The sequence below is a fragment of the Anopheles gambiae genome, chromosome 2 (assembly GCF_943734735.2).
Source record: "Anopheles gambiae chromosome 2, idAnoGambNW_F1_1, whole genome shotgun sequence".
Classification (NCBI taxonomy): Eukaryota; Metazoa; Arthropoda; class Insecta; order Diptera; family Culicidae; genus Anopheles; species Anopheles gambiae.
In genome coordinates this window covers 14,514,175-14,541,096 of record NC_064601.1, presented here as the reverse complement: position 1 = coordinate 14,541,096, position 26,922 = coordinate 14,514,175, and the positions used below count along the sequence as shown (strand labels likewise).

The 26,922-nt window shown below is 47.4% G+C and overlaps 8 protein-coding genes across 14 annotated transcripts in view; 4 read left to right on the top strand and 4 right to left on the bottom strand.

Annotated features, from left to right (window-relative positions):
* Positions 1-8,337, top strand: part of LOC1281035 (arrestin homolog) — a 45,019-nt gene extending 36,682 nt beyond the window's left edge. For all 3 annotated transcript variants that reach the window (XM_061652052.1, XM_061652050.1, XM_061652051.1), the window contains exons 8-10: positions 1,681-1,836; positions 4,334-4,472; positions 5,082-8,337. In XM_061652052.1, the coding sequence (XP_061508036.1) occupies positions 1,681-1,836; positions 4,334-4,472; positions 5,082-5,965 (1,179 nt within the window). In that variant the 3' untranslated portion in view covers positions 5,966-8,337. The remainder of the gene's footprint in view (positions 1-1,680; positions 1,837-4,333; positions 4,473-5,081) is intronic.
* A 1,881-nt stretch (positions 8,338-10,218) lies between these two features.
* On the bottom strand, positions 10,219-10,937 carry LOC1281036 (sex-regulated protein janus-A). The gene is made up of 2 exons (XM_320969.5): positions 10,804-10,937; positions 10,219-10,730 (listed from the first exon to the last, which is right to left on the bottom strand). Exons 1-2 carry the CDS (start codon positions 10,862-10,864, stop codon positions 10,336-10,338), a joined length of 456 nt encoding a protein of 151 aa, XP_320969.5. The 5' UTR covers positions 10,865-10,937; the 3' UTR covers positions 10,219-10,335.
* Positions 10,938-10,953: 16 nt separating this feature from the next.
* LOC1281037 (pseudouridylate synthase TRUB2, mitochondrial) lies at positions 10,954-12,661 on the top strand. The gene is made up of 4 exons (XM_320970.5): positions 10,954-11,355; positions 11,437-11,628; positions 11,706-12,059; positions 12,125-12,661. The coding sequence occupies exons 1-4, from the start codon at positions 11,226-11,228 to the stop codon at positions 12,382-12,384; spliced, it is 936 nt and encodes a 311-aa protein (XP_320970.4). The 5' UTR covers positions 10,954-11,225; the 3' UTR covers positions 12,385-12,661.
* A 508-nt stretch (positions 12,662-13,169) lies between these two features.
* LOC5667627 (heat shock 70 kDa protein cognate 4) lies at positions 13,170-17,758 on the bottom strand. Its single transcript, XM_001689256.3, has 2 exons — positions 17,522-17,758; positions 13,170-15,872 (listed from the first exon to the last, which is right to left on the bottom strand). The coding sequence occupies exon 2, from the start codon at positions 15,870-15,872 to the stop codon at positions 13,902-13,904; it is 1,971 nt and encodes a 656-aa protein (XP_001689308.2). The 5' UTR covers positions 17,522-17,758; the 3' UTR covers positions 13,170-13,901.
* A 511-nt stretch (positions 17,759-18,269) lies between these two features.
* On the bottom strand, positions 18,270-20,942 carry LOC1281132 (uncharacterized). The gene is made up of 6 exons (XM_061652053.1): positions 20,689-20,942; positions 20,544-20,597; positions 20,399-20,467; positions 19,365-20,334; positions 19,181-19,287; positions 18,270-19,100 (listed from the first exon to the last, which is right to left on the bottom strand). Exons 1-6 carry the CDS (start codon positions 20,802-20,804, stop codon positions 18,452-18,454), a joined length of 1,965 nt encoding a protein of 654 aa, XP_061508037.1. The 5' UTR covers positions 20,805-20,942; the 3' UTR covers positions 18,270-18,451.
* Positions 20,943-21,258: 316 nt separating this feature from the next.
* LOC5667619 (uncharacterized) lies at positions 21,259-22,371 on the top strand. The gene is made up of 2 exons (XM_001689257.3): positions 21,259-21,724; positions 21,793-22,371. Exons 1-2 carry the CDS (start codon positions 21,302-21,304, stop codon positions 22,162-22,164), a joined length of 795 nt encoding a protein of 264 aa, XP_001689309.3. The 5' UTR covers positions 21,259-21,301; the 3' UTR covers positions 22,165-22,371.
* On the bottom strand, positions 22,262-23,785 carry LOC11176144 (uncharacterized). 3 transcript variants are annotated; one of them, XM_061652056.1, is made up of 4 exons: positions 23,574-23,736; positions 23,402-23,449; positions 23,227-23,308; positions 22,262-23,161 (listed from the first exon to the last, which is right to left on the bottom strand). In XM_061652056.1, exons 3-4 carry the CDS (start codon positions 23,230-23,232, stop codon positions 22,688-22,690), a joined length of 480 nt encoding a protein of 159 aa, XP_061508040.1. In that variant the 5' UTR covers positions 23,233-23,308; positions 23,402-23,449; positions 23,574-23,736; the 3' UTR covers positions 22,262-22,687. The 3 variants fall into 3 exon arrangements, with proteins under 3 accessions (XP_061508040.1, XP_061508041.1, XP_003436019.2); XM_061652057.1 differs by lacking the exons at positions 23,402-23,449; positions 23,574-23,736 and adding an exon at positions 23,761-23,785; XM_003435971.2 differs by lacking the exon at positions 23,402-23,449 and having other exon boundaries at positions 23,574-23,735.
* On the top strand, positions 23,754-25,630 carry LOC1281040 (E3 ubiquitin-protein ligase RING1). 3 transcript variants are annotated; one of them, XM_320974.6, is made up of 3 exons: positions 23,754-25,071; positions 25,154-25,326; positions 25,441-25,630. In XM_320974.6, the coding sequence occupies exons 1-3, from the start codon at positions 24,018-24,020 to the stop codon at positions 25,483-25,485; spliced, it is 1,272 nt and encodes a 423-aa protein (XP_320974.4). In that variant the 5' UTR covers positions 23,754-24,017; the 3' UTR covers positions 25,486-25,630. The 3 variants fall into 3 exon arrangements, with proteins under 3 accessions (XP_320974.4, XP_061508039.1, XP_061508038.1); XM_061652055.1 differs by having other exon boundaries at positions 25,154-25,329; XM_061652054.1 differs by having other exon boundaries at positions 23,832-25,071; positions 25,154-25,630.
* The last annotated feature ends 1,292 nt before the right edge of the window (positions 25,631-26,922 follow it).

The window sequence follows — 26,922 nt, the reverse complement described above, 5'->3', positions numbered from 1 at the left end:
CATTGTGTACAAATCATTGGTCGAGGATAATATGTTCGGGTTTTTACAACCAAACATCCTACCCGTATTTCATGTGGGACTTGAACAGCGTCTATTTTTAAAAGGAAAGAGTTAGTTGGTTTAATTTCACCATTTTCCTTACGCAAAAAACGCTTCACTGACACTACTTTTTGTTCCTTCATTTCAGATAGGATATCATCGTCTGAAAGACCTTCTAAGCTGTTACATACGATAACGCACTGAACACTGTTTAAGTATGGGTGCGCTATAATATTGACACTGGTACCGTCGATGAGTTTTGTTAAGCTTTGAAGCTTTTCAAATTGAGCTCGGCTTCTGGTCTTCACCAGATATTTCGAACCTTTGTCGATTGGCTTGCAGGGTTCAATATTCCCGGCGTGGTTGGTTAGACTTTTTTCAATTATGAATGGATTTTTCGGTAAAACAGACTTCTCGTTGGGACTCAGAACAAGGTATAATAATTCTCCCAGTCTATCTTCTCCATCCATCCATATAGGTGCTTGTCTACCTCTAATATTCGGTGGAGTTGTGGGATATTCCCCCCAGGCAGTGCCTGGTCCTCCCATGGTGTTAAATCGTTTGAAAAATTAGATAAAGTGTTTCTACTTACAATATCAATTAGAAAGAGAAAAAAAAACCTGTTTCAGCACTTGCTTGTGCGCGCCACGAGAGGCAGCGCTGTTTAAGCGAGAGAAATTCTATACTCTTCAATCTTCCAGTTTCCAGGTGAGTGTCTCTTTCTCTCACCCAAAAAAAAAAAAAAAAAAAAAAAAAAACAGCAACGGAGGTCGTTGCTTCAAACTAACGATAGCTGATAACACTGTGTATTGCCCTCAGTAGAGTCTCTCGTAAACACGTCCGATCGGCTCCGAGTATCGCACAGAACTGATGACTACCAAGTAAACCGGGGTCACAATCGACGCAGAACGGGTTGTGTTTGTAATGCTGTAGAGAATTGCTTTTTTAATTTACACACAATCTAGCATCTTTTGTGCTTCGCTTTCCTAGAAGAAGAGCTTGCAATACTTCAAACAAATGAACGTGAGAGAAGGTTGTGCTTAAAAGAAGAGATATGTTGATGCGAGAGGGTATGAATTTGAAGTGTAAAAATCAAGAGCTGTTCGAATGATCGGCAATTAATTCTTAAAAGGAATTTGGTGCCAGACTTAACACACACACAATTGCCAGAGAATCCATTTTAATCCTCACAAAATCCTACCCATCCTTTTTCATTATTCCATTCCAGTCACTAAGCCTATTACGAGTATTGTTTCCTGAATTGCATACTTGTAGGCGCCTTTTTTGTGAATGAATGTTTGCAGTTTAGCAGAGCCTGCGCCATGAATGGGTGCAATTTTAACAAAGGGATTATCTTTTATGTTTTGAGCGGTATTTCCAAATCTTCAATGCATTTGATGCCGTAAAGAGCGTTCTTTGGATTTTTTAAAGGCAAGAGTGTTAATAAGCAAAATTGCCGATGAAAGGGGACAATCCATCCAACATGTTGAATATTAACCTTTTACTATTTTAATATTTTATAGAATTTTTATTCATGTGCTAACTTTAAAAAAACGTCAATTTTTATCTAAAATCTCTCTTTACTTACACGCATATTTTCTCCTTTGTTTTGCTGGATTGCTGCCATAAATTTTCCTGCAGGGTCCGCAAGTGTCCGTCGATAAGCCGTTCCTGTGGGCGGACGGACGCGTTAACCTGAAAGCATCACTCAACAAGGCTGCCTACGTGCACGGTGAAAACGTTACCGTCACGCTCGACATCAAGAACGACAGCAGGAAAATTGTGCGGAAAATTCGGGTAAGCAAAACCTAGAACACACACCCATACGCAGAGAGAAACGCAGAAAACGCAGAAAAACAGAGCGCAACCTGTTCTGCAAAACCCACATCGTGTGTCTTTGACCGTTTTTTACAGTCATTTTTTTTTAAATGGATTTTTAACGATTTTTGTATGGAGGCTTTACATATTCTACGCCTCTCTAGCTGCCTATGATACAGCTACAGGTACAAATGCATACATATGAGGAGGATGGAGGGGTGTGGGACCATAGTTTAGTCGAGCTAGTTTTGAAACCGTCCTCAAAAAAAAGGTTATCAGGAATCGTTTTCCATCCCTCGAGCGAGCGTTACTGTGGGACATGATGTACAACGGTTCCATAAATTCAACACACGCACACAGAGAAGCTCTACAGATTGTTCCTGCCATGTGACAGAACAGTGACATATTTCTATCCCAGCGAACTCACAGTACGACGATAAAGGCTAGTTTCTGCGAAATCACTCGTTTACAATTTATCACAGAAGGAAAATTCTTCTACGAAACAAAAAAAATACACAACTTTTCTGGTCCGTAAGCCGTAAAGCCACAATTTATGGCTGATTTGTAACAGATTTTCGAAATTCACATGACTTTTTTCCGGGCAAACACGACAACGCTTGGGTTCGTTTTAACAATCCGCACATTGTCACGATACGCTTTGTCCAGCATCTCGGCATTGCACGTGTTCGTGGAACATTTATATGATTTAATATACTCCAACAATGCTCCAGCTGAGCAAGCGCCACCCTATTGTCCTTTTTGCTGCTCAGCAAACAATGCATGATTGTTAAAATTTAATTATGCTACTAAAATCCATGCTACCACACTGTTACTGATACATTTTCGATTCGCATTTCTGGTCTGCCCGATCCCATTGTACGGTGCACTTTTTTGTTCCCGCACACAATCAGTGTATCAGTTTCCAAGCGGGCGCCGTTTTTTAATCGAAATGCAATTGAATAGTTGAACATGTATGTATACGTGAATCCAATTGGAGGGTATTAAATTAAATTCATTACCCGCATTTATCGTGCATATATGCGTGTGTGTGGCTCATGGCTCTGTTCGGGTCGGGGAAGGGATTTCCAAACAGGCTATCGGATTTAATTTCACGTAATGATAAGATTAATGCGCTGCGTACGAGCAAGCCCGAGACGCTATTTTATCTGCCATCTGCAGCAGCTGCCCTTCCCTCGAGGAAGCTCACGGGGGTTAGGGGTCAGTGGACGCGTCCCAAGCGTCGCAGCCTGAACGCTGAACGTGTCCTGAAAGAATCGCTAATGATAAACCAACAACGTCTCGAATTAATTAACTACGAGCACAGGCGAACGACGAAACCCAACGACGGGGTCGGTCGGACACGACGAAACCGTCCTTAATGCATACTTAACAACATTTAAAATTCCGTGCGCCGTGTTCGTAACGCTGATCCGTTAATGTGCTTTATTAGCTTTTTTCTGCAGCTTTTCTACTTTCCGCTTTCTATTCCGAACAACCAAGTCTGACCCTTTGAATTGACAGCAATTGAGCCCATCGCAAAGGCACACTTATGGAAGAGATTTTTCACTTGCTGCGCCCAACTCCCGGGCGTGTCTGTTTCCATTAACCGGAACGGCAACTATGTCATAATGTTGCCTTCGCTTTTCCGCTCTCTTTGCCCCCATTTCGTACGTCATCTGTCATCCGGGCTAGTACATGCATGGGAGTCCCTTTGCCGCGCGAGGCAAAGAGACATGAATATTCATGAGAAACTTCATCAAAACGGACACCGACTTTAGACTTTGGAGTTTTGCAAAGAGCAAAAATGTAGGAGCGATGTTGGAGGCGTACCGGTTGGAGGCTTTTCACACTGCAAGTAGCAAGCTCCTCCTACTCCTATCTCCTTCTAGCGATCTTCCTTAGCACAGATAAGCCTATTTTTAAAAATGTTAACATTACGCCCGTTACACACATTGAAGTAGATGTGAAAGGATTCTCTCGCCAAGCCTGCAAGCCACCACAGCCGGATGTCTGGGAGGATGCTGGCCCCACAAGTTAATCTGGTTTACTGTATCAGCATGTTTATCCATTGCCGACAACAATAGACAAAACTACACCCGACAATAAGGGGGGGGGGGGGGGGGGGGGGGGGGGTGAAACGGTATTAATACAAAAAGGCAGAATGCAGCTGTAGTACACCTTCCCGGTGCAATAAAAGCGAAACGAATACACTGCTACACTGTGGAAAAAGGAATGAACGCTTCAGACCCTCGCACACACACACACACACACACACACACACACACAGCAAACTAGGCAAACAACCTGTAAGCAATGTATCAAGCATCATCCTATAGGACATTCCTCGATGAGGGAGGTAGTTTTGCTTCTTCTTCTTCTGCTTCTGCGTACCTTCCTCTGCAAACAACAAAGCATACTAATGCACCCTTCGTGGTGCCCTTCTTCCCTTTTCCGTGTCTTCCGAACGCCCCCTTAGCTGGTCGCAGTACAGCACGTCGACGTGTGCATGTTCAGCAATGGCAAGTTCAAAAACATCGTCGCCGAGGTGGACGTCAGCAAACACATCGGGCCGGGCGATACGCTTCACGCGTCCTACTCGCTGCTTCCGGTTCGTGGTAAGTGACATTTATGGGCAACTGCGGATGGGATGTGTGTGTGTGTGTGTGTGTGTGTGTGGGTTGAGTGTTTCGTAGATGTATCAAACGCACCAAGGATAGCACACTCTGAAAAGTGCTGGCGTGTTTGGTTTGCGTTTTGCGTGAAACGGGCAACGTGGAACGCGCCCGGAAGCGTGCAAATGTAGGCAGACATATCCGCCCTCCCCGTTCTGGCGGCAATAATGCATGCTCCATGGTTTTTTTATTCTGCATGAAAGTATAAAAGCAAACTGCGTGCGTGTGTGTGGCAACAGAAACCATCAAAAGGTCAATCTTTGCGGTCCTGGAATATGGTCGATAAATTATAACCGTCCGAGATGACGAGGGCTGGGGATGTTTGGTTTGCAAACATTGAGGGGAGAGCAACAGCAGTAGAATGTCCTTATTTAACTCCGCACCACTGGCGGCGTTTGTGTGAGGAAGAAAAACGACCGCTCAAGGGGTCGTTCCGGTTGATGTATGCGTTATAAATTGATCTTTTGGGGGGGCTTGGATTGTTGGGATTGGCGTTGTTGGGCATTCCTGTTGCTTTCCGTTCATCCGTTACACACACACTCCCTTTTGCAGGCACCACCAAAAACTGGATCGCTGTGGAAGGTGCCTTATTCAGCAGCAACAGTGCCGACCCGAGCTCCTCCGCCTACAACTCCAAGCTGGCGACGAGTGCGCCACGCGGCATGCTGTCCGCGCCCGCCACCAGCGCCGAGGAGAAGAACGTGTTCGCCATCTACGTCTCGTACTACGTCAAGGTGAAGCTAATACTCAGCAGCATGGGCGGCGAGGTATCGCTCAAGCTGCCGTTCGTGCTCGGCAACGTGGAGCTGAGCAGCGCGGACGCATCGAAACCGCCCGACACGCTCAGCGGGCTCAAGCGGCTGCGCGAGCTGCGCCGCAAGTCGTCCGCCATCGCGACGAACGGCGGCGTTGGCGGCAGTCTCGACTTTACGCCCTGCCGGTCACCGCTCTCGAAGGAGCTGAGCCTGCGGGACGTGGACGAACCGCCGCTGGAGGTGGACGAGGGCGGCGCGGCCAGGGTGCGAAACCTCAACCAGCACAACTCTCAACTCTCGCCCGGCAGTCGGCGGACTGTGTCGCCGACGATCGCAGCCGATCGCGCGACTGCCGGCGGCGGCGAGCAGGAGCAGCAGGCCACCATCAACAGCCGCCGGGAGCTGTTCAAGAACTCCAAGTTCAACGACAACCTGAACAGTACAATCGACATCATCACCGAGGACTTCCAGACGATCACGGCCAACATCTCCAGCCTGATCGCCAAGTCGGACTCGAGCAAATCGAACCTGAACGAGGCGGGCGTGTCCTGCTGCAACCAGGAGATAAGCGTCGAGGCCCAGATCCACTGTCCCCAGTCGGTGGGTCCGGAGCAGGCGCCGGAAGACCCCGGGCCGGGGGGTAGCACGCCGCAACGCTCGCCCCAGCGGGAAGAACATTGATAGCGAAGGGCAGTGCCCGCGCCCAGCAGCAGCAGTACGCTCTACTCGTGCACGGTTTACGTGCTTTTCGTCGGTGTGTTGTTTCACTGTGTACGTGTAAGTGTTCGAAGGAGCGGAAGCAGCACACAAGAAGCTGCTGCAGTTTTCTAATACAAATCGAAATGTGACACAAACGCGTACTTCGCAACAACAGCCCAAAAGTCCCCGTTAGCCAGAGGCGTTGTACTGAACTGTAGGCTGACAGTGGAATTGTACTGTGTTTTTAAGATAAATGTAGACTAGAGCGAAGATGGCAGGGGTAGAGGGTAGAGAAATACAGCAGGGAAGACAGCAGAACCTCCTTGCGCCAACCCGTTCCGCTAGACTGCCTTCGCCAAAGCAATCAGTCAAACACGGCCAAGCACCGAACGGAACCGTTCCCGGCTTGTAACTTTCGCAACGTTTGTCAGGGTTTGTAGGGCGCTGTAGTAGCTTTAACAGTTTACAATCACGGCACGCGACAAGACGTGCCCTCCTCGGTACAACACTATACACACATCCTTTACAGTAGTGGTAGCAGAGAGATCGAAGCACGTGCCCCTAGTCACACTTGTCTCCGGAGGCTAAAACGTCAAACCGTCAATCAAACCCGCCAAAAAGTAACAAAAAAAAAAAAAACCTGTAACAGTCATCATCCTGTGTGCCTACAATTTTGAACTGACTCTCGGGAGAAAGTACCGCACGTGCACTCCCACAACGAGGAGGCAAAGAAAGTGAAAGTATCTTTCCCACCACCTCCCCGCTACCTAACACACAACACGTACAAATATTGCTCATATTGGATCAGGCCACCTTCCCCCGGGTTCCCCGAATCCCGGCAGCTACCGCCGCAACACGCACCAAATCTGTGAGTTCTATGAACTTTTTAACCAACTTTTGCATGCGTCTGGAACAATACCGGAGGGGGTTTTGGGATGTTGAGAAGAAACGTCCCGCAGAGGAAAATGAAGCGATATTGCGACAAGACAAGTCGGCAGAATGCTCTCAAAACAGTTTCTTCTGTTTTCCCCCATTTGGGGTTGGCGGATGTTCCCGGTGAAGGATCTTTACATATTTATATAAGCCCACTACTGTGTGTCACTGATACATATCGATGCATAATATAGAGAGAAAATAGAAAATAATGTACTTCAGGCAAAACGGCAATGATGGACAGAACGCTTGATTGAGGATTTTTTTTATAGTCTTTCAAAGTTCTTCGCGATCGCTTTCAACATTTAATTAAATTATTTTCTATCATTCTTTCGTTGTTCAGCAAAAACGAGCTGATTGCTATTGCTAATGAAATTATTCCTTTATTTAACTCGGTTCGGTTTAATTCACTATCGATTGCCAATAATGGAACGTCCTGTGCACAAAAGAGCCTCTTGTAACTCAATTGAATGTTGGTACATGTAATAAGTAGTAAGAGCATTATATGAAACACTAAACAACTAAAACGAGATATATGAAGCAGCAACACCGAGGACTGTATTGTCTGATAAGTAGTAAATACTAAACAGTAATTTGATAAGCGGCAAAACCAGGGCACGCTAGACAAGTTTAGGCAATTATAAACACGGATGAAAGTAAGTAACTGTGAACGGATGACTAAATAGGAATTAGCAGTAGCGCTAGTAGTAGCATTTAGCAGTAGTAGCAGTGGCGCATGGGAGATTGGTTATGTTACACTTGTTGCTTTATTTATGCCATTCCAGGTGTGTGTGTCCTGCACATGCATAGGACACAACCCAAGTTGGGACAAGCGGGCAAACTCTTCCACAAAGCTGGGGAAGTTCCTTAGATCGTGCGTGCATCATTGCGCATTACGGTAAGACATTGTAAGCAAAGCAGATTCCTGTGCTTAACTCCTTAAGACCATACCCTCCCCCTAAAAAAACCGGAATAGAAACAGAAAAAAACATGTCGCAGATGCTGTGCGTCTTGCGTTAGTATTTAGTGTGCAGCGTGCGGGAAAAGGGTAGAAGAAGGTAACCTTCGCTGTACGTTGCTATATATATATACGATGCTCTAGACTATTGTTCGGGTGTATACTAATAGATATTGTGACACTATCATTAAATGTAGACAAGCAAGTGTAGTGAGGAAATACATTACGACCGGTTTGGAGGGGAAGAAAAAATGGTGGAGAAGAGGGGGAAATAATGCACCAAACCAGACGCAACTGCAGTGCAATCAGTGGGCTGGACTTTCAAGCATTTCCTCACTTCTCCCCAATGCCGTTTGTATGTGTGTGTGTGTATGTGTGTGGCTGCAGTGTGTACTAAAAGTGGCATAAAAGAGTTATTTAACACGAACGAGTAAATAAATCGATGTTTTGTATGAAAAACTAATCCCCTTCCGATCGTTTCATTGTTTGCCACCAAAGTGGAAACACCTCAAAAAGGCATCGGAAAATAGATCGAATTATTTTAAAGGGCAAAAGCGTTAAGCTAATAGTACCTGGTATTCGTTACACTAAAGACATCGGGGATTGAGAAAATCGGACTTGAATTGAAAAGATCATCCTTCTCGGATATGCAGCCGATAAACGATCATTAATACCCTCAACGAGCTTACGGCTCCCCCGTCCATGTGCTACGAAAGGTATGTAAAACCCTTGCGGTGTGGTATTCGTTGTTTTTCTGTTTTGTTTTTTCAATCCTACTCACAGTAGGCGCTTCTATTTGCCATTCCTGTCGAGGCCTTTCTGCGAAACACAACAATCTTAAAACCCACACCCGACCCACCCCACTCCATCAGCCAACAATCGAAGCAGGCTAGAAAAGGGCAGGATAAAAAGAAAATCGTTCGACGTGAACGCGTTCACTGTTTTAAGAATTGCACGAGAGAGCCCTCCTTTGCCGCTGCCAGTCGGCTGGGCCGGCGTTGGGTTCGGCAACAAATGGGAAGCGTGGCATCCCGTGAGGCATCCGCGTATAAATATTTATAGAACATTGGAAAGAAAACCGAAAATCGAGCCGATGGGCGAGAAGAAAACGTGGGAAAAGCTCAACCTTCCTCCATCTCGCGTGCGCCCCATCTTTTTGGGTTGGGAGGACGAGAACAGACGAAAAACCCCATCGGAGAGAAAAAAAAAAGGTGAGTAGCATATGAGCTTGTGGGGTTAACAACAAAAAAAACGGATCTATTCCTCCTTCCCTTCCTACCTATGGGTGCCTGTGCAAAGGTTTCTTGTTGTTTATTTAGAGAATGTGCCGAACACGAAAACGGCAGCGAGATACGGTGTCCCGGGTTCACGTTTCGATGGATGTTGGGCATGTTGGGCGTAGATATCCTCGCTAACGTGAGATATCTTCTAGTGTTTTCCTTTCTTTTCCACCATTGCCACCGAACGCGGTGTTTATTCAAAAGGGTGGCCTTTTTCCCGAGGATTGTCTTTGTTAGTTTTTCGCGTGGTTGGTTCACCTTTTGCCACATTGTGATGCGAGTTAACGTTTCAATACCGTATTTGGGAAACTGCGTTGAATCGGCCGTATTGAATTGTAATGTGCACCACCTTCTCGACAGTGTATAAGTAGATCAGCAGCTTACCATGGACAGTGTGGTTTGGCATCGAAAACAGGGTTAGCCGTTTCGTTAACGTTACACCAAGTAGAGCGCTTGTAAATGCGCTTTTAATTTATGTCGCTTTTTCTGCTACCCGTTTAAACATGTTTGGTTTCGCCCAGAAGGACTGCCTAATGTTCCCCAGAAGGAATAGAAATTGCGTTGCGGGATTTGTAGCACATCCGATTGCCGACCGATTTAATCAATCGTTCAAATTCGAATAAAATGACCTTTCCCCATACCGATAGGGCTTCTTACCCTTTTTTGCTCCAAGCCGGTAACTGATATTTAATGTAATCCCTTTGAGCGATAGAGAATCGATTTCCACTCCGCCTATCATCGTTAAGATGGTTACTTTTCATTACCTTTTGGTCCGGTCGCTTACCCTTCTCAGTTGTGTTCGCTGGTCCGTGTGCTCGAGTGGTGATGTTAATTGGATTGAAAGGGTTTTTGTGATTTGTTTGATACAATTTTTAGAGAATTTTGCAAAAAAAAATGTTGTCTAAGTGCTATTTGAATCCTGATTTAGCTCAGGTATGCGAAGGCTATCCGCAGGCGAATCGATAATCCCGGCTATCTCTAAGGACTACAGATTAACAGCTAATCGTAAGTTAATACCATCGGTTCAAACTTACCTTCAATACGTGAATGCAACACAACTCCCATTTCGTCTCAGCTACTACGGACAAGTTCATTACGTGTATTCAGTTCCAAAACTTTTTGCATATAAATATAAAGCTCACAAGGTGTGTGGTTTCCACCCTCCCCTCCTCCTCCGTTCTTCAGTATCCTTCATCGGAGCAGGTTATGTTGTGGTCCGGGTACTTGGTCAGCAGTAGCATGCGCGTTTCGATGTGGTCCGCCTTGCCGTACCCCTGCGAGTACCCGTACACTTTGATCTGCTTCAGGTCGGACCGGTTCTCGATTCGCCCACCACCAAGACACTCCGTCTCGAGCCCGAGTCCGAGCAGGGCCGAGCTGACCTCGTCGTAGATGTCCGAATGCCACTGGGCCCGGTTGAAGCCGCGCACGATCAGCTTGGACGGTGTGGTGCCGTCCGTCTGCTCCTGGCCGTATACTTTGATCAGCACGTACTTGAAGATGCCCTCGTCTATGTCCACGACCGGCACGGCATCCAGCTTGGCGTCGACCATTTTGGCAAAGGTTCTGCTAACGACTGCAATCAGAACAGGTAAAGTTAGGGCAAGCGATCCTCCGAGGGATTCACGCACGGCTGCGAAGATATTTACCGTTTCCGGGAATAGTTTTCCGCAAAATATGTTTGGCACCAAGCCGGCAAATTGGGTTCATTCTTGGCGTCAACTGTCAATCTCGCCTGTCAGCGGAGGGGTTTTATTTTTCTTCTCGCACGGCGCAACTGCCGCGCAGAAGCGTAGAACGAATGATGGAAATCATCGAATCAATTGGGGAAAATTCATACCATCGCATTTTCTCTGCATAAAGCTAGTAAAGCAAGGGGAAAACCGTGTGAAAACTCGAATTTCTATCATGGCGCATCCAACCCTGGGTGTATAAACACACGGTCAATTAGCTAAACGTCAAATGCGGCACATTGCGGAGCCGCGCAAAATGTAAACAAAACGCAGAACGGAAAATTACAAAACATAAACCGAAAAATATAGTACACTACTCTCGGTAAAACTCAATTTACATGGCACTGAAATTAGTCAAGGACGCTCCAACGGTATGGAACTATCTAAACGGTGTGGTGAATCTGTACAAACCAGCCGGAGTAACGGTGCAGCAAGTTCGGAACACCATCATTCACAACTTATGCCGAGGTAAGGTGTGTGTGTGTGAAACACCTACCCCAATATGACTGTTTTTATTTAGTAAAAACTATACTTTTGGACTTGTTTTAGATTTAAACCAACTCGAAGTGAGACCTTCGCTTCAGCGTGTCGTTATTGAAAACAATCTCGATGCGAAACTGGTTGTGCGAAAGGTGGAAGACCTTTCCGACAACGTGCTGGTAACGGGGCCACGCTATCAGCCGGACGATATCAAGTGTCGATTTTGCGCTAATCATGGACGCTTCACTAGTGGTGTAATAGGTAAGTAAAGCTGGAATATTGCTGTCCTCTGTGTCCTGTGTGCATGATCTAAACCGATCCCATCATTCATTTTGCAGCGCTGGGCATCAATAATGGCACAAACCTCGCCTTCCGACTGCAACAGAACCGGCCGCTGCGGGTGTACCGGGTGACCGGATTCCTGGGAAAGGCCACGGAGACACACTTTGCCGATTCGCGAGTAACGGCACGGGCCACCATCAGTCACATAGGTTCGGAAAAGATCGGCCGTTTGCTGGCCGCAATACAGGCGTCACATCAGCGCAAAATGTTCGAGCTGAGCGGTATCGACATACAGTCGCAGGCCGCCTACGAGCTAGCGTGCAAAGGCACGATACGACCGGCGGACAATCGGCTACCAATGATATACGGCATACGGCTGGCAGAGTATCGGAAACCTTTCTTTACCATCGGTAAGCATTAGTCGAATGGGAATGTTTCGACCGTTCTATTCACACACAACGTTATGAAATTTCAGAAATTCACGCAATCAACGAGACGGAAGCGTACCTCGGCGAACTCATCCACGAGATTGGCATCAACCTGAAATCGTGCGCACATTGCACCGGTGTACGCTGTATACGGCACGGCCATTTTCTGCTGGAAGATTCGCTGCTTAAAAAGGACTGGAACCTGCAAAACATCCTCAGCGGCATGGCACACACGAACAAGCTCGTAAATCAGCATCCAGACATGTTGCAGCAAAGTAGCTCATCCTTGCAAGGAATGGAAGAGTAGCCCAGACACCGATCGATAAGTGGTCGAGAACAAAGTCAGCGCGAACTGTGGGCGTAACACCCACGACAGCACACACTGCACACCATTTGTGCAACTAGAAAGTTAATGGTAGCTCAGGGAAAGTGTGAGAACAAGTTTCTTTTACATGCGTTCATTTTTTTTGGTCTTCTCTCGCTGTTGCATGGCCTTATTGGCTTGCGTCTGGAGCAAGTTGACCATTGTCACGTGCAATAAATGATCGAGGTTGCTGCGTCCAACCCCTGTGACGGCACGCAAAGTTGGCATTGAGTTGTAATTTAAACAGTTCGTTCATGCATTTGTTACAAGGTTCGCGCAGTTTGCCATGCCGACAATGTTTCGCGCGCGCATTGCATTCAGTTAAAAATAGAAACTCCGGTGAGAAACAGAAATAAAGTGCCGGTAAGCGCCCGAGAACGAGCCAACACACCAACCACCCACGCCATTCACGGAGGACACATGTCTTGGAGACGAAAATTCCATAAAAGCAATCGGCAGCTCGTAAATAAACAGCGGAGACACTTTTGAAGGCTGATTCACCGAGCGCGTTTTCTTGAGTCCAGTTACCACTATCCCATCCCATATACCGTGCTTGATGACTTTCTTTCCCGCTATAATAAAAATAAATGAAGAGATTAAGTAACATCGTACTACGCGTTGAACAGTTCAAGATTTTTAGCTGGATAACGATTTTCTTCCATTCAATCCCAATTCTTATTTGTCATCATTTCCCGTTCCCCCCAGAGCCCCAATGAAGAGAACAAAGGTTTTTCTAATTTCCCTCCAATCTAGATGTTGTTCATTGGAGTGTTAACAGAGCTCTTTCTTTTATTGATCTGTTTGGTCTATTTCTTGTTTCGTTTGTTTAAAATTTCAATCAGCACTTACGCGCGCATATCATTATTGGCTGGGCAAGAGAAGAGCAAGTGTTCGCGTGTGCAATCGTGTAAACTGGGTTGCGCGACCTCTCCTCCTCCGCTCCCATCGCAGGAAGACCCGAGAAGCGCAAAATAAACTAACATTCAACATTAAAGTAAAATACTTGTCAGCATATATCACGCGAGCGCACGTGCGCACACACACACTCTCACACAACGATCGCTGAAGCAATGCCTTTCCCTACCGAACTACAATGATAAATGGCCACTAATCGACTGGCTGCTGAGGTGGTGGTGTTTTGGTGAGAAGATGAAAAAGATCAAAAGAAGACTGGCAGAAGAAAAGAGGGCTGGTGCTGTCGGGTTTGGTTTTTCACTGCGAAAAAGCTAGCTTTCAAGCAGCGTACGACGTGAAAATACAGTGGGGGCAAGATGATGTGTTGTCCAGGGGGGTAGCGCCGCTAGCTGACCCAGAGAGGGAAGATGACACTGGTGGTAAATGGTTTTGTTGAAGCACGGAGAAGCGATTGCATTCCCGTCCTTTCCCCTCTCTGCCGACAGCATAGTCTTGTGGTACACACACACGACGACGCGCCATCATCAGTCGGAATGTAGAGTGATTTAGTCGACCTCCTCGATGGTCGGTCCCGAGCCGGAACCGGCACCACCGGCAGCACCGCCGGCCGCTCCGCCCGCACCCGGAGCACCGCCCGGGAATCCGGGCATGCCTCCCGGGGCACCACCGGCGCCCTGGTACAGCTTGCTGATGATCGGGTTGCACACCGACTCGAGCTCCTTCTGGCGGTGCTCGTACTCCTCCTTGTCGGCCAGCTGGTTGGCATCGAGCCACTTGATCGTGTCGTTGCACTTGTCCAGCACCAGGGTCTTGTCGCTGTCGGTGATCTTGTCCTTCAGCTTGTCGTCCTCCATGGTGGCCTTCATGTTGAAGCAGTACGACTCCAGCGCGTTCTTCGCGGAGATGGTCTCCTTCTGCTTCTCGTCCTCAGTGCGGTACTTCTCGGCCTCGTTCACCATGCGCTCGATGTCCTCCTTGCTCAGGCGGCCCTTGTCGTTCGTGATGGTGATCTTGTTCTCCTTGTTGGTCGACTTCTCGAGCGCCGTCACGTTCAGGATACCGTTCGCGTCGATGTCGAACGTCACCTCGATCTGGGGCACGCCGCGCGGTGCCGGCGGGATGCCGCTCAGCTCGAACTTGCCGAGCAGGTTGTTGTCCTTCGTCATGGCACGCTCGCCCTCGAACACCTGGATCAGCACGCCCGGCTGGTTGTCCGAGTACGTGGTGAACGTCTGCGTCTGCTTGGTCGGGATGGTCGTGTTGCGCTTGATCAGCACCGACATCACGCCGCCCGCCGTCTCGATACCGAGCGACAGCGGGGTCACGTCGAGCAGCAGCAGATCCTGCACCTCCTCCGACTTGTCGCCGTGCAGGATGGCGGCCTGGACGGCGGCACCGTACGCGACGGCCTCGTCCGGGTTGATAGACTTGTTCAACTCCTTGCCGTTGAAGAAGTCCTGCAGCAGCTTCTGCACCTTCGGGATGCGCGTCGATCCACCCACCAGCACGATGTCGTGGATGCTCGCCTTGTCCATCTTGGCGTCGCGCAGCGCCTTCTCGACCGGCTCCATCGTCGAGCGGAACAGGTCGGCGTTCAGCTCCTCGAAGCGGGCGCGCGTGATCGAGGTGTAGAAATCGGTTCCCTCGAACAGCGAATCGATCTCAATGCTCGCCTGCGTCGACGACGAGAGCGTGCGCTTCGCGCGCTCGCACGCCGTGCGCAGTCGGCGCAGGGCGCGCTTGTTGGTGGATAGATCCTTCTTGTGCTTGCGCTTGAATTCCTGTGCGAAGTGGTTCACCAGACGGTTGTCGAAGTCCTCACCGCCCAGATGGGTGTCTCCGGCGGTCGACTTGACCTCGAAGATGCCATCGTCGATGGACAGGATCGACACGTCGAAGGTGCCGCCGCCGAGATCGAAGATCAGCACGTTGCGCTCACCGGCGGTCTTCTTGTCCAGACCGTACGCGATGGCGGCCGCGGTCGGCTCGTTGATGATGCGCAGCACGTTCAGTCCCGAGATGGTACCGGCATCCTTCGTCGCCTGGCGCTGCGAGTCATTGAAGTAGGCTGGCACGGTGATGACGGCGTTCGTCACCGTCTTGCCCAGGTAGGCTTCGGCCGTTTCCTTCATCTTGGTCAGCACCATCGAGCTGACCTCCTCCGGGAAGAAGCACTTCTTCTCGCCCTTGTACTCGACCGCGATCTTTGGCTTGCCCTCGATCGACTCCACCTCGAACGGCCAGTGCTTCATGTCGGCCTGGATCGCGGGATCGTCGAACTTGCGGCCGATCAGACGCTTCGCGTCGAAGATGGTGTTGGTCGGGTTCATGGCCACCTGGTTCTTGGCAGCATCGCCAATCAGACGCTCCGTATCAGTGAAGGCCACATACGATGGCGTGGTTCGGTTGCCCTGGTCGTTGGCGATGATCTCGACCTTGCCGTGCTGGAACACTCCGACACAGCTGTAGGTCGTACCCAGATCAATACCGACTGCTGGTGCTTTTGCGGCTGCCATCTGCGAACACGCAACACACGTGTGAGGGAGAGAGAGAAAAAGAAACCACAAACCATTTACAATTTATTCACAGTAAGGAGTACACACATCTGAGATAAATGGGAGAATCGTGATGTTAAAATAAAAATGTACAACCCATGACCCTAACCTGCGCCTCGTTCAATCATCGCAACACAACACATAAGCTTCAAAAAGCAACGGGGCATTTTGCCATATACAAAAAGGCGCTCGTCGCAATAAAAAAAAAAACTCAGGACAGCTGCAACCAGTCAGCCAACAGCTGCCCGTTGCCGCCACTGTTGCCGCCGTCGCCGCCTGAGACCTAACGCATGATGCGCGCGCGGTACTTCCATCGCCTTCTTTGGGCATCATGGAAACACACACGTTCCATCATCTTTTTGTCTCTTTCGCTCTCCTTCTCGGCAAAGGGTGGCCGGCCATGACATGTGCTATTCTTGGCGAAACATCTTTGTAAAAGTTCGTTGGAATTTATCCAGCCACCGACGCGAACAACGCACGTGGAACCATTTCTAACAAAACGCTTGAGTACACCATGAGAAAATCACTTTTCAACCAACATGTGAGATTTAGTTGCATAAGCCTCCATTTTGTTTCCGCTATTGCCCTTCACCGCCTTCTTCTTCCAGTAAGTTTCTTCTCACTCCACCTCGTTTCTCTTCACACGACAAAGCGGAAGCGAAAACCATGCGCTTGGGGAGCCGTAGATGTTTCCAGAATCGACTGGAACCGGGGTAAAACACTGCGCGACAGCTTGCAAATTACGTATGATTCCGATGAATTCGTAAGATAATTAATTTGCACAACCGAATCTATTTTGCAAAAATTGTGTGGTCGATTCATGAATACCACGTTTTTTTCTTCGATTTTTCTCCATGACATCTGTCAAACTCCCCAATGCGGCATGATACGGCAAAAAATTAGGACATTTCACACGCGCTCGGGGCATGGGTCCGTCCTATTTCCCTCGAATATTAGTTTAGTTTTATCGAAATGCTTTTAAAGAAACTATAACACTCTAGAGGGTATAAAATAAAAATTAATTCACTTCAATTCCATGCGAAACTCCAAAGCACGCGTGTTTCTAAGCGCATGCAGCGTACTCGGCGAAATGGATGTGAGTCATGGGTCATCCGCAAATTCCTACAAAATGTGCTTCGAATCATTGAACTTACAAAATACAGAAAAAGGTACTAAATTGTAAACCTAACAGCAATGCTAATTACTTCAAAATCCATACTGCTTTCAGGGGAGCTGACTCCATTTTGTTTCCAAGCGTTCCGGCTCGTTCCAGAACATTCCCTCTTGCTCGCTCCCATGTACAAGCATAGCACGCTAGAACACCACGCGCTTTGCTTCTGGAATTTTCCAGAACAAACCGGTCACAATTCCGGTGACTCAGAGCGTGTTTCGTGTGCAGTTTTGCATCAGAAACTTCATCATGCTACTGAATTTGAAAGAAAAGCTACAGAAAGCAATGCTTTGCATAATTTTCAACGCCCCTTTTCAACAAATTCCCTGAACGACACCACCCAAAACTGACTGAATGCCGCAAGAAAAAACCGACCCATTGGACCATTACCCTTTTTTTTACACACTAAATTGTTTTAAACTTCTGAATTGTGACTTACCTTTAATTATAATGTGTTTTTTTCCGATTTACTGGTCACTGACTTGCACTTGGAACGAACTTCTCGCGATTTTCTGCTCGCACCGTCTGCTTCTTCTTCGCTTGGATGTTAAACAAGAATTAATCCAAGTGCCGCTGCAATCGTTCCAAGTGCTGCTGGAAGCGCGTAAAATCCCTCCAAATCAAAATTATATGACGTTCGGGTTAGATCATTGCGCTACGTTTGACAGTTGAAAGGAAGTCAAAGAACGTGGTCTTGTGACGTTTGCTCCTAATCGATTAGTGTCGCTAGGACCATACGTGTTGCTCCTAGCTAAATACATACGGCTTAACGCTACCAAATGAGGGAATGATTTTTTCGTTAATGTTATATGCTGTTTATTTAATTTCCCGCGTAACTTTACTTTCGAATTAATTTCCGTTGTCATCGGTCCAGTTTGTAGAGTGATAGAACCTGTTCCTTCCACACTTTTCTAGAAAGGGCTGTTGTCTGACAGTTCTGCGCTGCGTTTATACATGCCCGGTTGAGCAGTTGTGTGAATGAAAATGAAATGTGTCGAAGCATTGCCCTGAATCAAAATTGAATTGTACAAAAGGGTTAAACGGATTCATCGGTTTTAAAACCAACTCGGAGCAATTCTATCTTTCTTTTCCCCGAAACTTGCTTATTGAACACTAAATATGTAGATATTTTAAAGCGTACAATAAAAAAGAGAATGTGTAGTTTTGTGTAGCACCCAATACCTATGTTTTCGTTCGTCATTTATGTGGTTTATTCGATACAGTATTATAAATCCTCTTAATAATGCGCTATAGTTGTTAGGGTGAAAGTGTAGTATACATAAAAAATCATCAACAGTATAAATAGAATACCAAATACAAACGTACGCTGAGCCAGCCATGCCATGCCTGTGAAACATTTGTGACCATCCTATTTGTTCAGCGGGATAACCATATGATACGGATACTCTAGCAGATCCGCCGTGGAAGCACGCGATTTGGCGTCGTACCGCAGGCACCGTTTCAGAATGTCCAGCAGCATGGACGGATAGTAGCTGGCCAGCGGTGGATACTCAATGACCGTGTTGGGACTCGTAATAACGTTCACCTTCGTCACGACGTTTTTGATGTGCGCGAACGGCGTCCGCTTGTAGAGCAACAGGTACAGGATGCAGCCCAACGACCAGATGTCGGACTTTTTCGACATTTTAATGCGCGGCTGCGAGTTGGCCGGGCTCATTTCGCTCGACGTGTCGATCAGTGCCTCCGGGCTGATGTAGTTGAATGTGCCGGCCTGGGAAAATTTCATAATACTGGTCGAATCGAACGAAATGCTGCTCGCAATGCCAAAGTCGATCAGTTTCAGCCGGCCGCGAATCATCAGAAAGTTGGCCGGTTTCAGATCGAGATGGATGACGCCTTCGCCGTGGATGTAGTGGACGCACTGCACCATCTGATACCAGATGCTCATCAGCGTGTACAGCGGAATGTCCGATGTGTACCCTTGCAGGATTCGATGCAAATCGCTCTCGCCCCGTTCCATCACCAGAAACAGTTGGCTTGCTTCAGGGATATGGGCACTGTAAAGAAAAAAAGGGCATGTTCCCTTGTCAGTATCAATTTGTGAAATTTTAAATAATCGCAGGGACTTGTTACTCACTAATCGTAAAGAGCAATCACATTCTCGTTCGTCTGCAGCTTTGCAAGCATTTTCGTTTCGTTTAGATAGCCTTCGACCAGATTTGCATCTCCATTCAAATTGACGAGCTGTTGTGTGACAAATAAACGGAACAAATCAGCCGTTTAGTGATTGCACAAATATACCGGCTAACGGAAGCACATACCTTAACAGCACACTCCAATCCCGTCGCAACCTGTTTGGCAAGAAAGACGGAACTCGATCCACCAGATCCTAGCTTTTTCATCACCAGATATTCCTTCCCATTGATTACGATTGGCCGTTCCTTTGGTTGCTGTTGTTGTGCTTCGCCAGGTTCAACCATCCTTTCGACCGGTACCGGGGCGGCTACAGCCGGTACATTCGGCGCAGCAACCTTATCAGGCAGGTCCAACCCGCCAAAGAGCTGGTGCGTCGATCGCTTGGCCATATTTTGCTGCTCCTTGATGGGTGACAAATGTTTCGATCCCTTCGCCCCGTCCGGTGTGTTGACCACCGAGTAGTTCAGACTATCGTCGGGGAGAAAGCTAACCGGTGGCCGTGACATTACCACCGGTGTCGCGAACAGAACCTTCTGCGACTTGAACTCATTTTCGATCGTGTTGCGTGATTTGCGCACCGTGGTCGAGGTAAACATCTTTGAGCCAGTTTCCCGCAGCTGTCCGAGCGGAAACTTGTCGCGTGGAGTCACGAACTGATGACGATTCTTTTCCACTTCCATTCGTTCAGGTGCTGTCTCCGGCGGTGTTGGGCTTTGCACGCCAGCCGGAACGGGTCTGTTGGTTGGTCTGCGTAAAGATCCCGCCAGCTCGCCGATCGTGTCGACTGTTGCGCTTGCACCATACCCAGAATCATGGCTGCGCGTGGACTTGGTCGGCGACGAATCGTTGATCAGCTTGGGATCGAGCTGGGTGCGTTCAACCAGTGGGGCACGCTTGACCGTTTTCGGATCACCTTCCGGCGCAGCGTAAGCGGCAGGAAGCTTGTCTTCCAGCTTAATGCGTGACTTCGGCACGGCATCCGTCACCGTTCGGAGGGTTGCTTTGGCAGGTATCTTCTTGTCCACACTGTCATCCTCCTCGATGCACTTCGACGGCGTCAGTAGGAATGAATCATTCAGGATCGCACAATTTAAGCTGAAAGAGTAAGTTGGTCAGAGAAGCATGTTTGATTGTCGGCTTCCGCTTGGTATTCGCTTACTTTCCATCTCCGTCGGAATCGGAATCCGTTTCAAGAGGGGGCAACTCGGACACTCGCTTCGGTTGAAAGCTGAAACACAAAGAAAAACATTTCCAACCGGGTACCGGGTCAGACAACACACTTTGCTTGCGAATGCGGAATTTACCTTCTCGTCGAGCGAAAGCACCGTGGCGATGTTTCTTCACAAGATTCCTTCTCCCTGTACCAATTCATAAGGAAAGCAAAGTTATAAACGTTTCCAGCATTGGCTAGAATGGTCATCGCACTACGCAAACCTGCTTTGATCGTACATTGTTATGTTTACGGCGTGTTGCTGCAGCCCTTCCGCTGCATGTTTTTGGCTTTCCAATGTGAACGACGATGCTGCCAGCGCAACTGCAGGTGCTTTAGTTTCCGTCTGCGGCATGCCTAGCGATTCGGTCCATCGATTTCGGATATATTGTAAATGAAAAATTTGTTTGCCGCCTGCAACACCAACTTGCTGCAGAAGTCCGCTAAAAGCTGTTATTATTTTGTAAAATTCAAGTGACACAAGGCTTTGACAGACAGTTGCGGCTTTTGAAAAAGAAAAATGGCTGCCGTGGTGGCCAAGGTGAAGAGTGCTGCGGTGATGAACATTCAATTTTGAAGACTCCAATTTCAGAGTGCAACGTAGGTATGTTAAGGAGTTACTGTGGGTGGAGTTCTAAAATCTAATCGTGTGATTTAAATGTCTTCATTTTCATTCGATTTACCCATCTTTTGAGGTAGCATGAGGTCCACAATCAAAATTAAACAAACCAAACGGCAAGCATTCAACTGCTTTCTTCGTTAAATTCGAAAATTCTTCGTTCAATCGAAAGTAAACAAAACAACCCTTTCAAAGCAGCCCTGCAGTTGTAGGATTTGTTTGACGCGCTACCGATGGCTGCGAATAGTTTGCGCCAGTTTTATACGGAATTTATTTTATTGTACAAAAGTTTTCCCTGCCTGTGGGACATTACCTCGAAGGCGTACATCGATCGGGCGGAAAAGCAGAAAGCGTACGACCAGTTGGTACAAAAGTATAAAGAAATCGACAAGAATGCGACACGCCATACGGTTACAAAGAAGATCAACACTCTGCGAACGTGCTACCGCCGGGAGCTAGGAAAGATTAGCAAATCCATTCGTTCCGGTGCCAGCGAGGAGAATGTGTACCAACCGACGTTATGGTACTTTGATTTGTTCACCTTTCTGGACGAAGGCAAAGGTCAGGATGAGGAATTGCCATACGATGGCTGTGATACAAGTGCTGCGGCACATGATTCCGCGGTGGAAGAGATTGTAGAGCATATAGAAATAGAGGTGAGTGGACTGGCTGTTATGCGATCTGAATATCAAACATAACATTGACTGTTTTCTTTCCCATTTAGTATATTGACGATGAAACACACCAGGACAGTAACGATTATGATTCGACTGGGGATGAGGAACGGCTCCTTTCGCCGTGCAGTATGGGCTCCAGCAACGTAGCTGAACCGTCCTCTGGGAAAAGAAAATACTCTTCCATTGATCAGGGAGTAGATACACGCGCCAGCAATGGCAGTGCTAGCAATAATGTACCATTTACTTCGAAGCGGGAAGATGCATTTGATATTTTTGGCAAACACGTTGCGTACAAACTGCGTTCCCTGAGCAAGCAGCAGAATATTCTGGCGCAAAAGCTCATTAACGACGTGCTGTTCGAAGGTGAAATGGAAACACTGAACCGACATTGTAAAATATCCATTCCAAACGATCGGTGACATAGGGTAGCATGCACTAAACACGAAATTTAAGAGAGTTCAGAGAGTTAAGAGAGAAAAGAATAAGTAATATTTTGTAGAAAAAGCGAGAAAAGACTTAAAATTTAAACGTATACTCATTTATTTATTAATAAAAATAATTGTAAGCTGCCCAAGTATCTTCTTCTTCTCGAAGAGATGCGAAGCTCTAAAACGTCAATACAGAAACTCATTTTTAAGTTCGGCTCTAAAACGATACTTAAGACACATTACTGGTACATTGGATGGATAATAATTTAAGTATATAAAACACTGACTGACATGCGCATGCTTTAAAGTGCAATTAAAGATAGAAAAAATAAAACGATTCAGTGTGATGCATCCTAGGGGTAACGCATCCAATGCTTTACAGTTTAGCTAAGTCTTCAAAAAGTCTTTGGTAAACTAAAGTAAAAAATGCGAGTTCGAGAAATAGTTTAAATAAAATAGAGAAGCATACCATCCGTACATATGAATGGTATATACGAAAAAATCACATATTACATCATTTTTCGATCTTGAGCTTCCCTTCGTGCGCTTTGACTAACTTGCTTATAAACTTTTCGTAACACTCTGTCTCGCACAAGCGGTTACTATATTCCCGCACGATAGCTTCCAGCACTTCAGTGCGGTTGGCGGCAGTGCTTTCGTCCAACCGTTCGGCCAATTCCAAGTCCATGTATCTATGGTTCGCCAACTCTTCGACAGCCTCATCGCTCAAATCCGCCTTCTTCATGAGCTCTTCACACTTTTCGATGAGTTCGAGGTACTTGATGGCCTGGGGTTTCGGTCTCTTTCCCACGGGGCGTTGCCGCGAGCCGGAAGGTTGTGATTCATCCTCCTCGGGATAGGTTAGTCTACGGAAGACACTGCGTGCTGTTTCGTTTTTAAGAAAATCTTTTACACGATCCGACGAATTGATGATCTGTTCCAGTTCTTCCTTGCTGAGTTTATCGCAGCCACAGCTACATTTAAGGCACTGTGAATACGATGAAACATAGCATCATTGAATGGGCCCTTCTAACATCGATGAAATATACTAACATTCATGGTTTCCGATAATGGGTATTTACGAAACTCTTCTAAATGGGGTGTAGGTCGCAAAATCTTTGATCATCCAGTCACGCTGCAATGGTTATGGTGTAGAAGAGAGACATTGTTTAGTATCATATCATATCATTTAGTATAAGTTTACATTGTTGCATATCATATCATTTACATTTATAAAACGAGTACACCATGTGCCGGGGTACATCGCCATATGAGACTGCAATAAAAATAGTACGAATCAATCTAACTCTCTCTTATCTACTGTCCTTATCGATGTATAATAATTGTATGATTCTTATGTATAGTTTAGGAACATGTTTTATACTAATCCGTATACGTACCACATTATGTAGATGATTCACCAAATTTAACCTTTTAACACTGCACACACGAATACCGTACACGAGGGAATCCGTAATATGAGTAAAATTCAAGGAACTACTTTAAAAAGCCACCAAACGATACGTGCATTTTTATCTAAACAATAATATTCACACGCCGGGCTCACAGGAGCAGATGTTTTTTTACCTTCCGTTCATCACCACTCGATCATCCGTGTTTGACTGCGAATGTCAAAGAACACTCCGTCACCCCGTCTGTACATACCTTGTGCTTTTGGTAACAAATCTTGTTTTGATGCCATTTTTTCTCTTGCCTTGTTTGTTGCTGTTTTCGTCACAACATTAGTGAGGGTGGTGCGTGTAGAAGAATAATAAAAGAAACTGCACCCGTGCGTGCAAAAGTGACCAAGTTAAGGGAAGTGAACTGCACAGAACCCGCTAAGCATGGCGTCCATCGAGCCCTTGCAAAACAAAACGTGGGATCTGTCGCTGTACGAACTGCACCGTACACCGCAGGAAGCCATTACGGACAACACGGAGATTGCGGTGTCACCGCGCAGCCTGCACAGCGAGCTGATGTGCCCGATCTGTCTGGATATGCTGAAGAAAACGATGACGACCAAGGAGTGCCTGCATCGGTTCTGCTCCGACTGCATCATTACGGCGCTGCGGTCCGGTAACAAGGAGTGCCCGACCTGTCGCAAGAAGCTCGTCTCGAAGCGTTCACTGCGGCCGGATCCAAACTTTGATTTGCTCATTTCGAAGATCTACCCCAGCCGGGATGAGTACGAAGCGCACCAGGAGCGTGTGCTGGCCAAGTTCAACCAGAGCCATTCGCAGCAGGCGCTGGTACACTCGATAAACGAAGGCATCAAGCTCCAGTCACAGAACCGACCGAACCGGAAGCAAAAGGGAGAAAACGATGGATTGGCACCCGCCAATCCAACCTCATCGTCCAATGCAGCTACAGCCCCAGCATCGGCAGCTGCCCCAGCAGCGACAGCGAACGGTACCGGCGAGCCGGGCAAAGATAATCAGGTTGCGGGAGGTAATGCCGCCCCAGCTGGAGCTGGTACGGGCAGCACTGGATCTGCGACAACTGGTAGTGGCGGGGGCGGTGGTGGAGGTGGAGGTGGAAGCGGGGGTTCAACAGCCGGTGGAGATCAGATGCGCCAGTCGTCGAATCCACCATCGGTGCGGAGCACCCCGTCGCCGGTCCCGTCCAACATAAGCTCCGCCAGCAAGGCCAAGCGTGCCCGATCGGTGCTGACCTCGGAGCGGTCGGAAGAGTCGGAAAGCAACAGCGAGATGGATATGCGGACGGAAGAAAACGACTCGAATCTCGATACGGAGGGCGAGGGCAACTCCGAGCATGGTAGCGACGAGATCGAGCTCGTCTTCAAGCCCCACCCGACGGAAATGGCCGGTGATAATCCGCTGCTGAAAGCGTTGAAGGAAAATTCGATCCGATACATCAAAACTACATCGAATGCCACTAGTAAGTCATTACTTTTATTAACTTTATAATCCGTGACACACAAGCCGACCTTTTCACTTTAACGCTCTTCTTTTGCTTACAGTTGATCATCTCAGCAAGTATCTGGCGATGCGCCTTACCCTGGACCTCGACCCAGCCCTGCCAGAAACGTACCGGTTACTGAACTTTTGCATCTACATCGCACAGCAGCCGAACCAGCTGGTCGTGCTTAGCGGCAATCAGACGCTGCAGCAAGTGAATGAAAAGTTTTGGAAGGTAGTGGTACATACGCATATAGCGAGCGCAACATTTCCTACCAACCAAAACGGCCAGCTAACCGGAGTTTCGCTTTCCTTTCTCTCTCTCTCTCTCCCTTTCCTTCTACCACAGGTCAACAAGCCGCTGGAGATGTACTACTCCTGGAAGAAATCCTAGAACAACCGCACATGAAGGTGGTAGCAGTAATTACTGCTATTTGCAGATGACCATTCTACGCTAGCTATTAATCAGATCGAACCTTATTATTGTGGGATAGTGTTAAGGTAATGAGTAAATAAACAATGAGTAGTTTGCACAAGTACGGCACTTTGCGTCCTGTCGTGCCTTACCCCGGCGGCCCATTTCCACGAAAGAACCGAAACCGAGGCGCACGCGTTAGCTTTATTGTGGCACTTGGCACGATTTTTCCCACCCGTTTGCAATTTTTGCACCATCAATCAACGATGCAACCGATTATAAAATGCTGTAAATACTTAGAAAGAAACAAATTGCTCCGAAGCGAAATGTGCAGCGATGTACCCGGCATACTCGTTGTGGTGCAAAGTGCAAAAAAAGAAGACAACAAAAAAGTCCATACACACCCGCGTGAGAAAACTCTTTCTCTCATTAAATTTTCCTTATATTCAAACGCACACGACGAGCGGCGGATGGTGCAGCAAGCATTCGAGCAAACGCGGGCGGCCTTTTTGCCCCTTTTGTCTCCTTAGACCTTAACTTTGAACCAGTTTTCGTTTCTAGCTGCAAATAGTAATAAGTTTGGCTTTCTCCTCGTTGCCGTTTATGCGAGAAAAAGGTGGCTTTTTGCTTTTTTTCCTCCCTTCTTTCTACTTGCGAAATCTCCCTACTGCTATGAATTATTCAGTAGCAGCAGTAGCTTGCGGGGTGCATTATGCATGCTGCACGGTACGAATGCATACGAATGCATCCCGGATTGGCGTTACCGTGCTGCGGGCGTGCGGGAACTAAGCTGCCATTTGTGTTGGGAGGGGAGGGGAGGTGGGGGTAATAGGGGAGGGTGGGTGACCTAATGGGAAGCGGATGAAGAAGAGGTGTCGTTGACTTGCCGGCGACATTGACTGATATATTTTGACTTTCATTGGCGGTACCATTCGGGGGCAAGGTTGGTTGGGGCTAGATAAAGTGGGTTGCGTGTTGTTTTCTGTATTTGGCCAGATCCGGTGAAAAATAAACAGTTACACGTTGGAAACAAATTTAAATGAATTATCACACAATACGGTGCCGGCTGCATTGATACAAACTACAAGATCAAGGACCAACCGCAAACACGAATCCGCAGCTTGATCTTAATTAAGCCGTAAATCAACAACTGCCTCTGCCTACAAAACTACCTACAGATCGTACAGAAATAATGAGCCATTAAAATGGCCACACGATGTACGCGTATGCCAAAATGGCACATAAAAATTCGCAAACTCGCCCCTCAAACGACCCAAAAAAAAAATGCTGTTCCTCATTGTCAGAATGATCCCACCATTCCACACCTCCCTACCATTCAGAACCTCATTTGCAAACCCCCCAGCGCACGTGATTGTAATGACGCTCGGGACGCATCGAATTGCAATTAACGCGCGT

Coding starts and splice junctions, on each gene's coding strand:
- LOC5667619 (XM_001689257.3), top strand. CDS start 21,302: ATGGCTGCGAATAGTTTGCGCCAGTTTTATACGGAATTTATTTTATTG. Junction 21,725..21,792: donor TAGAGCATATAGAAATAGAG/GTGAGTGGACTG, acceptor TTTCCCATTTAG/TATATTGACGATGAAACACA.
- LOC1281132 (XM_061652053.1), bottom strand. CDS start 20,804: ATGCCGCAGACGGAAACTAAAGCACCTGCAGTTGCGCTGGCAGCATCG. Junction 20,468..20,543: donor TGCTTTCGCTCGACGAGAAG/GTAAATTCCGCA, acceptor TTTGTGTTTCAG/CTTTCAACCGAAGCGAGTGT. Junction 20,335..20,398: donor GATTCCGACGGAGATGGAAA/GTAAGCGAATAC, acceptor TTACTCTTTCAG/CTTAAATTGTGCGATCCTGA.
- LOC1281037 (XM_320970.5), top strand. CDS start 11,226: ATGGCACTGAAATTAGTCAAGGACGCTCCAACGGTATGGAACTATCTA. Junction 11,356..11,436: donor CATTCACAACTTATGCCGAG/GTAAGGTGTGTG, acceptor GACTTGTTTTAG/ATTTAAACCAACTCGAAGTG. Junction 12,060..12,124: donor GAAACCTTTCTTTACCATCG/GTAAGCATTAGT, acceptor ATGAAATTTCAG/AAATTCACGCAATCAACGAG.
- LOC1281040 (XM_061652054.1), top strand. CDS start 24,018: ATGGCGTCCATCGAGCCCTTGCAAAACAAAACGTGGGATCTGTCGCTG. Junction 25,072..25,153: donor AACTACATCGAATGCCACTA/GTAAGTCATTAC, acceptor TTTTGCTTACAG/TTGATCATCTCAGCAAGTAT.
- LOC1281036 (XM_320969.5), bottom strand. CDS start 10,864: ATGAACCCAATTTGCCGGCTTGGTGCCAAACATATTTTGCGGAAAACT. Junction 10,731..10,803: donor GAAAACTATTCCCGGAAACG/GTAAATATCTTC, acceptor TTCTGATTGCAG/TCGTTAGCAGAACCTTTGCC.
- LOC5667627 (XM_001689256.3), bottom strand. CDS start 15,872: ATGGCAGCCGCAAAAGCACCAGCAGTCGGTATTGATCTGGGTACGACC.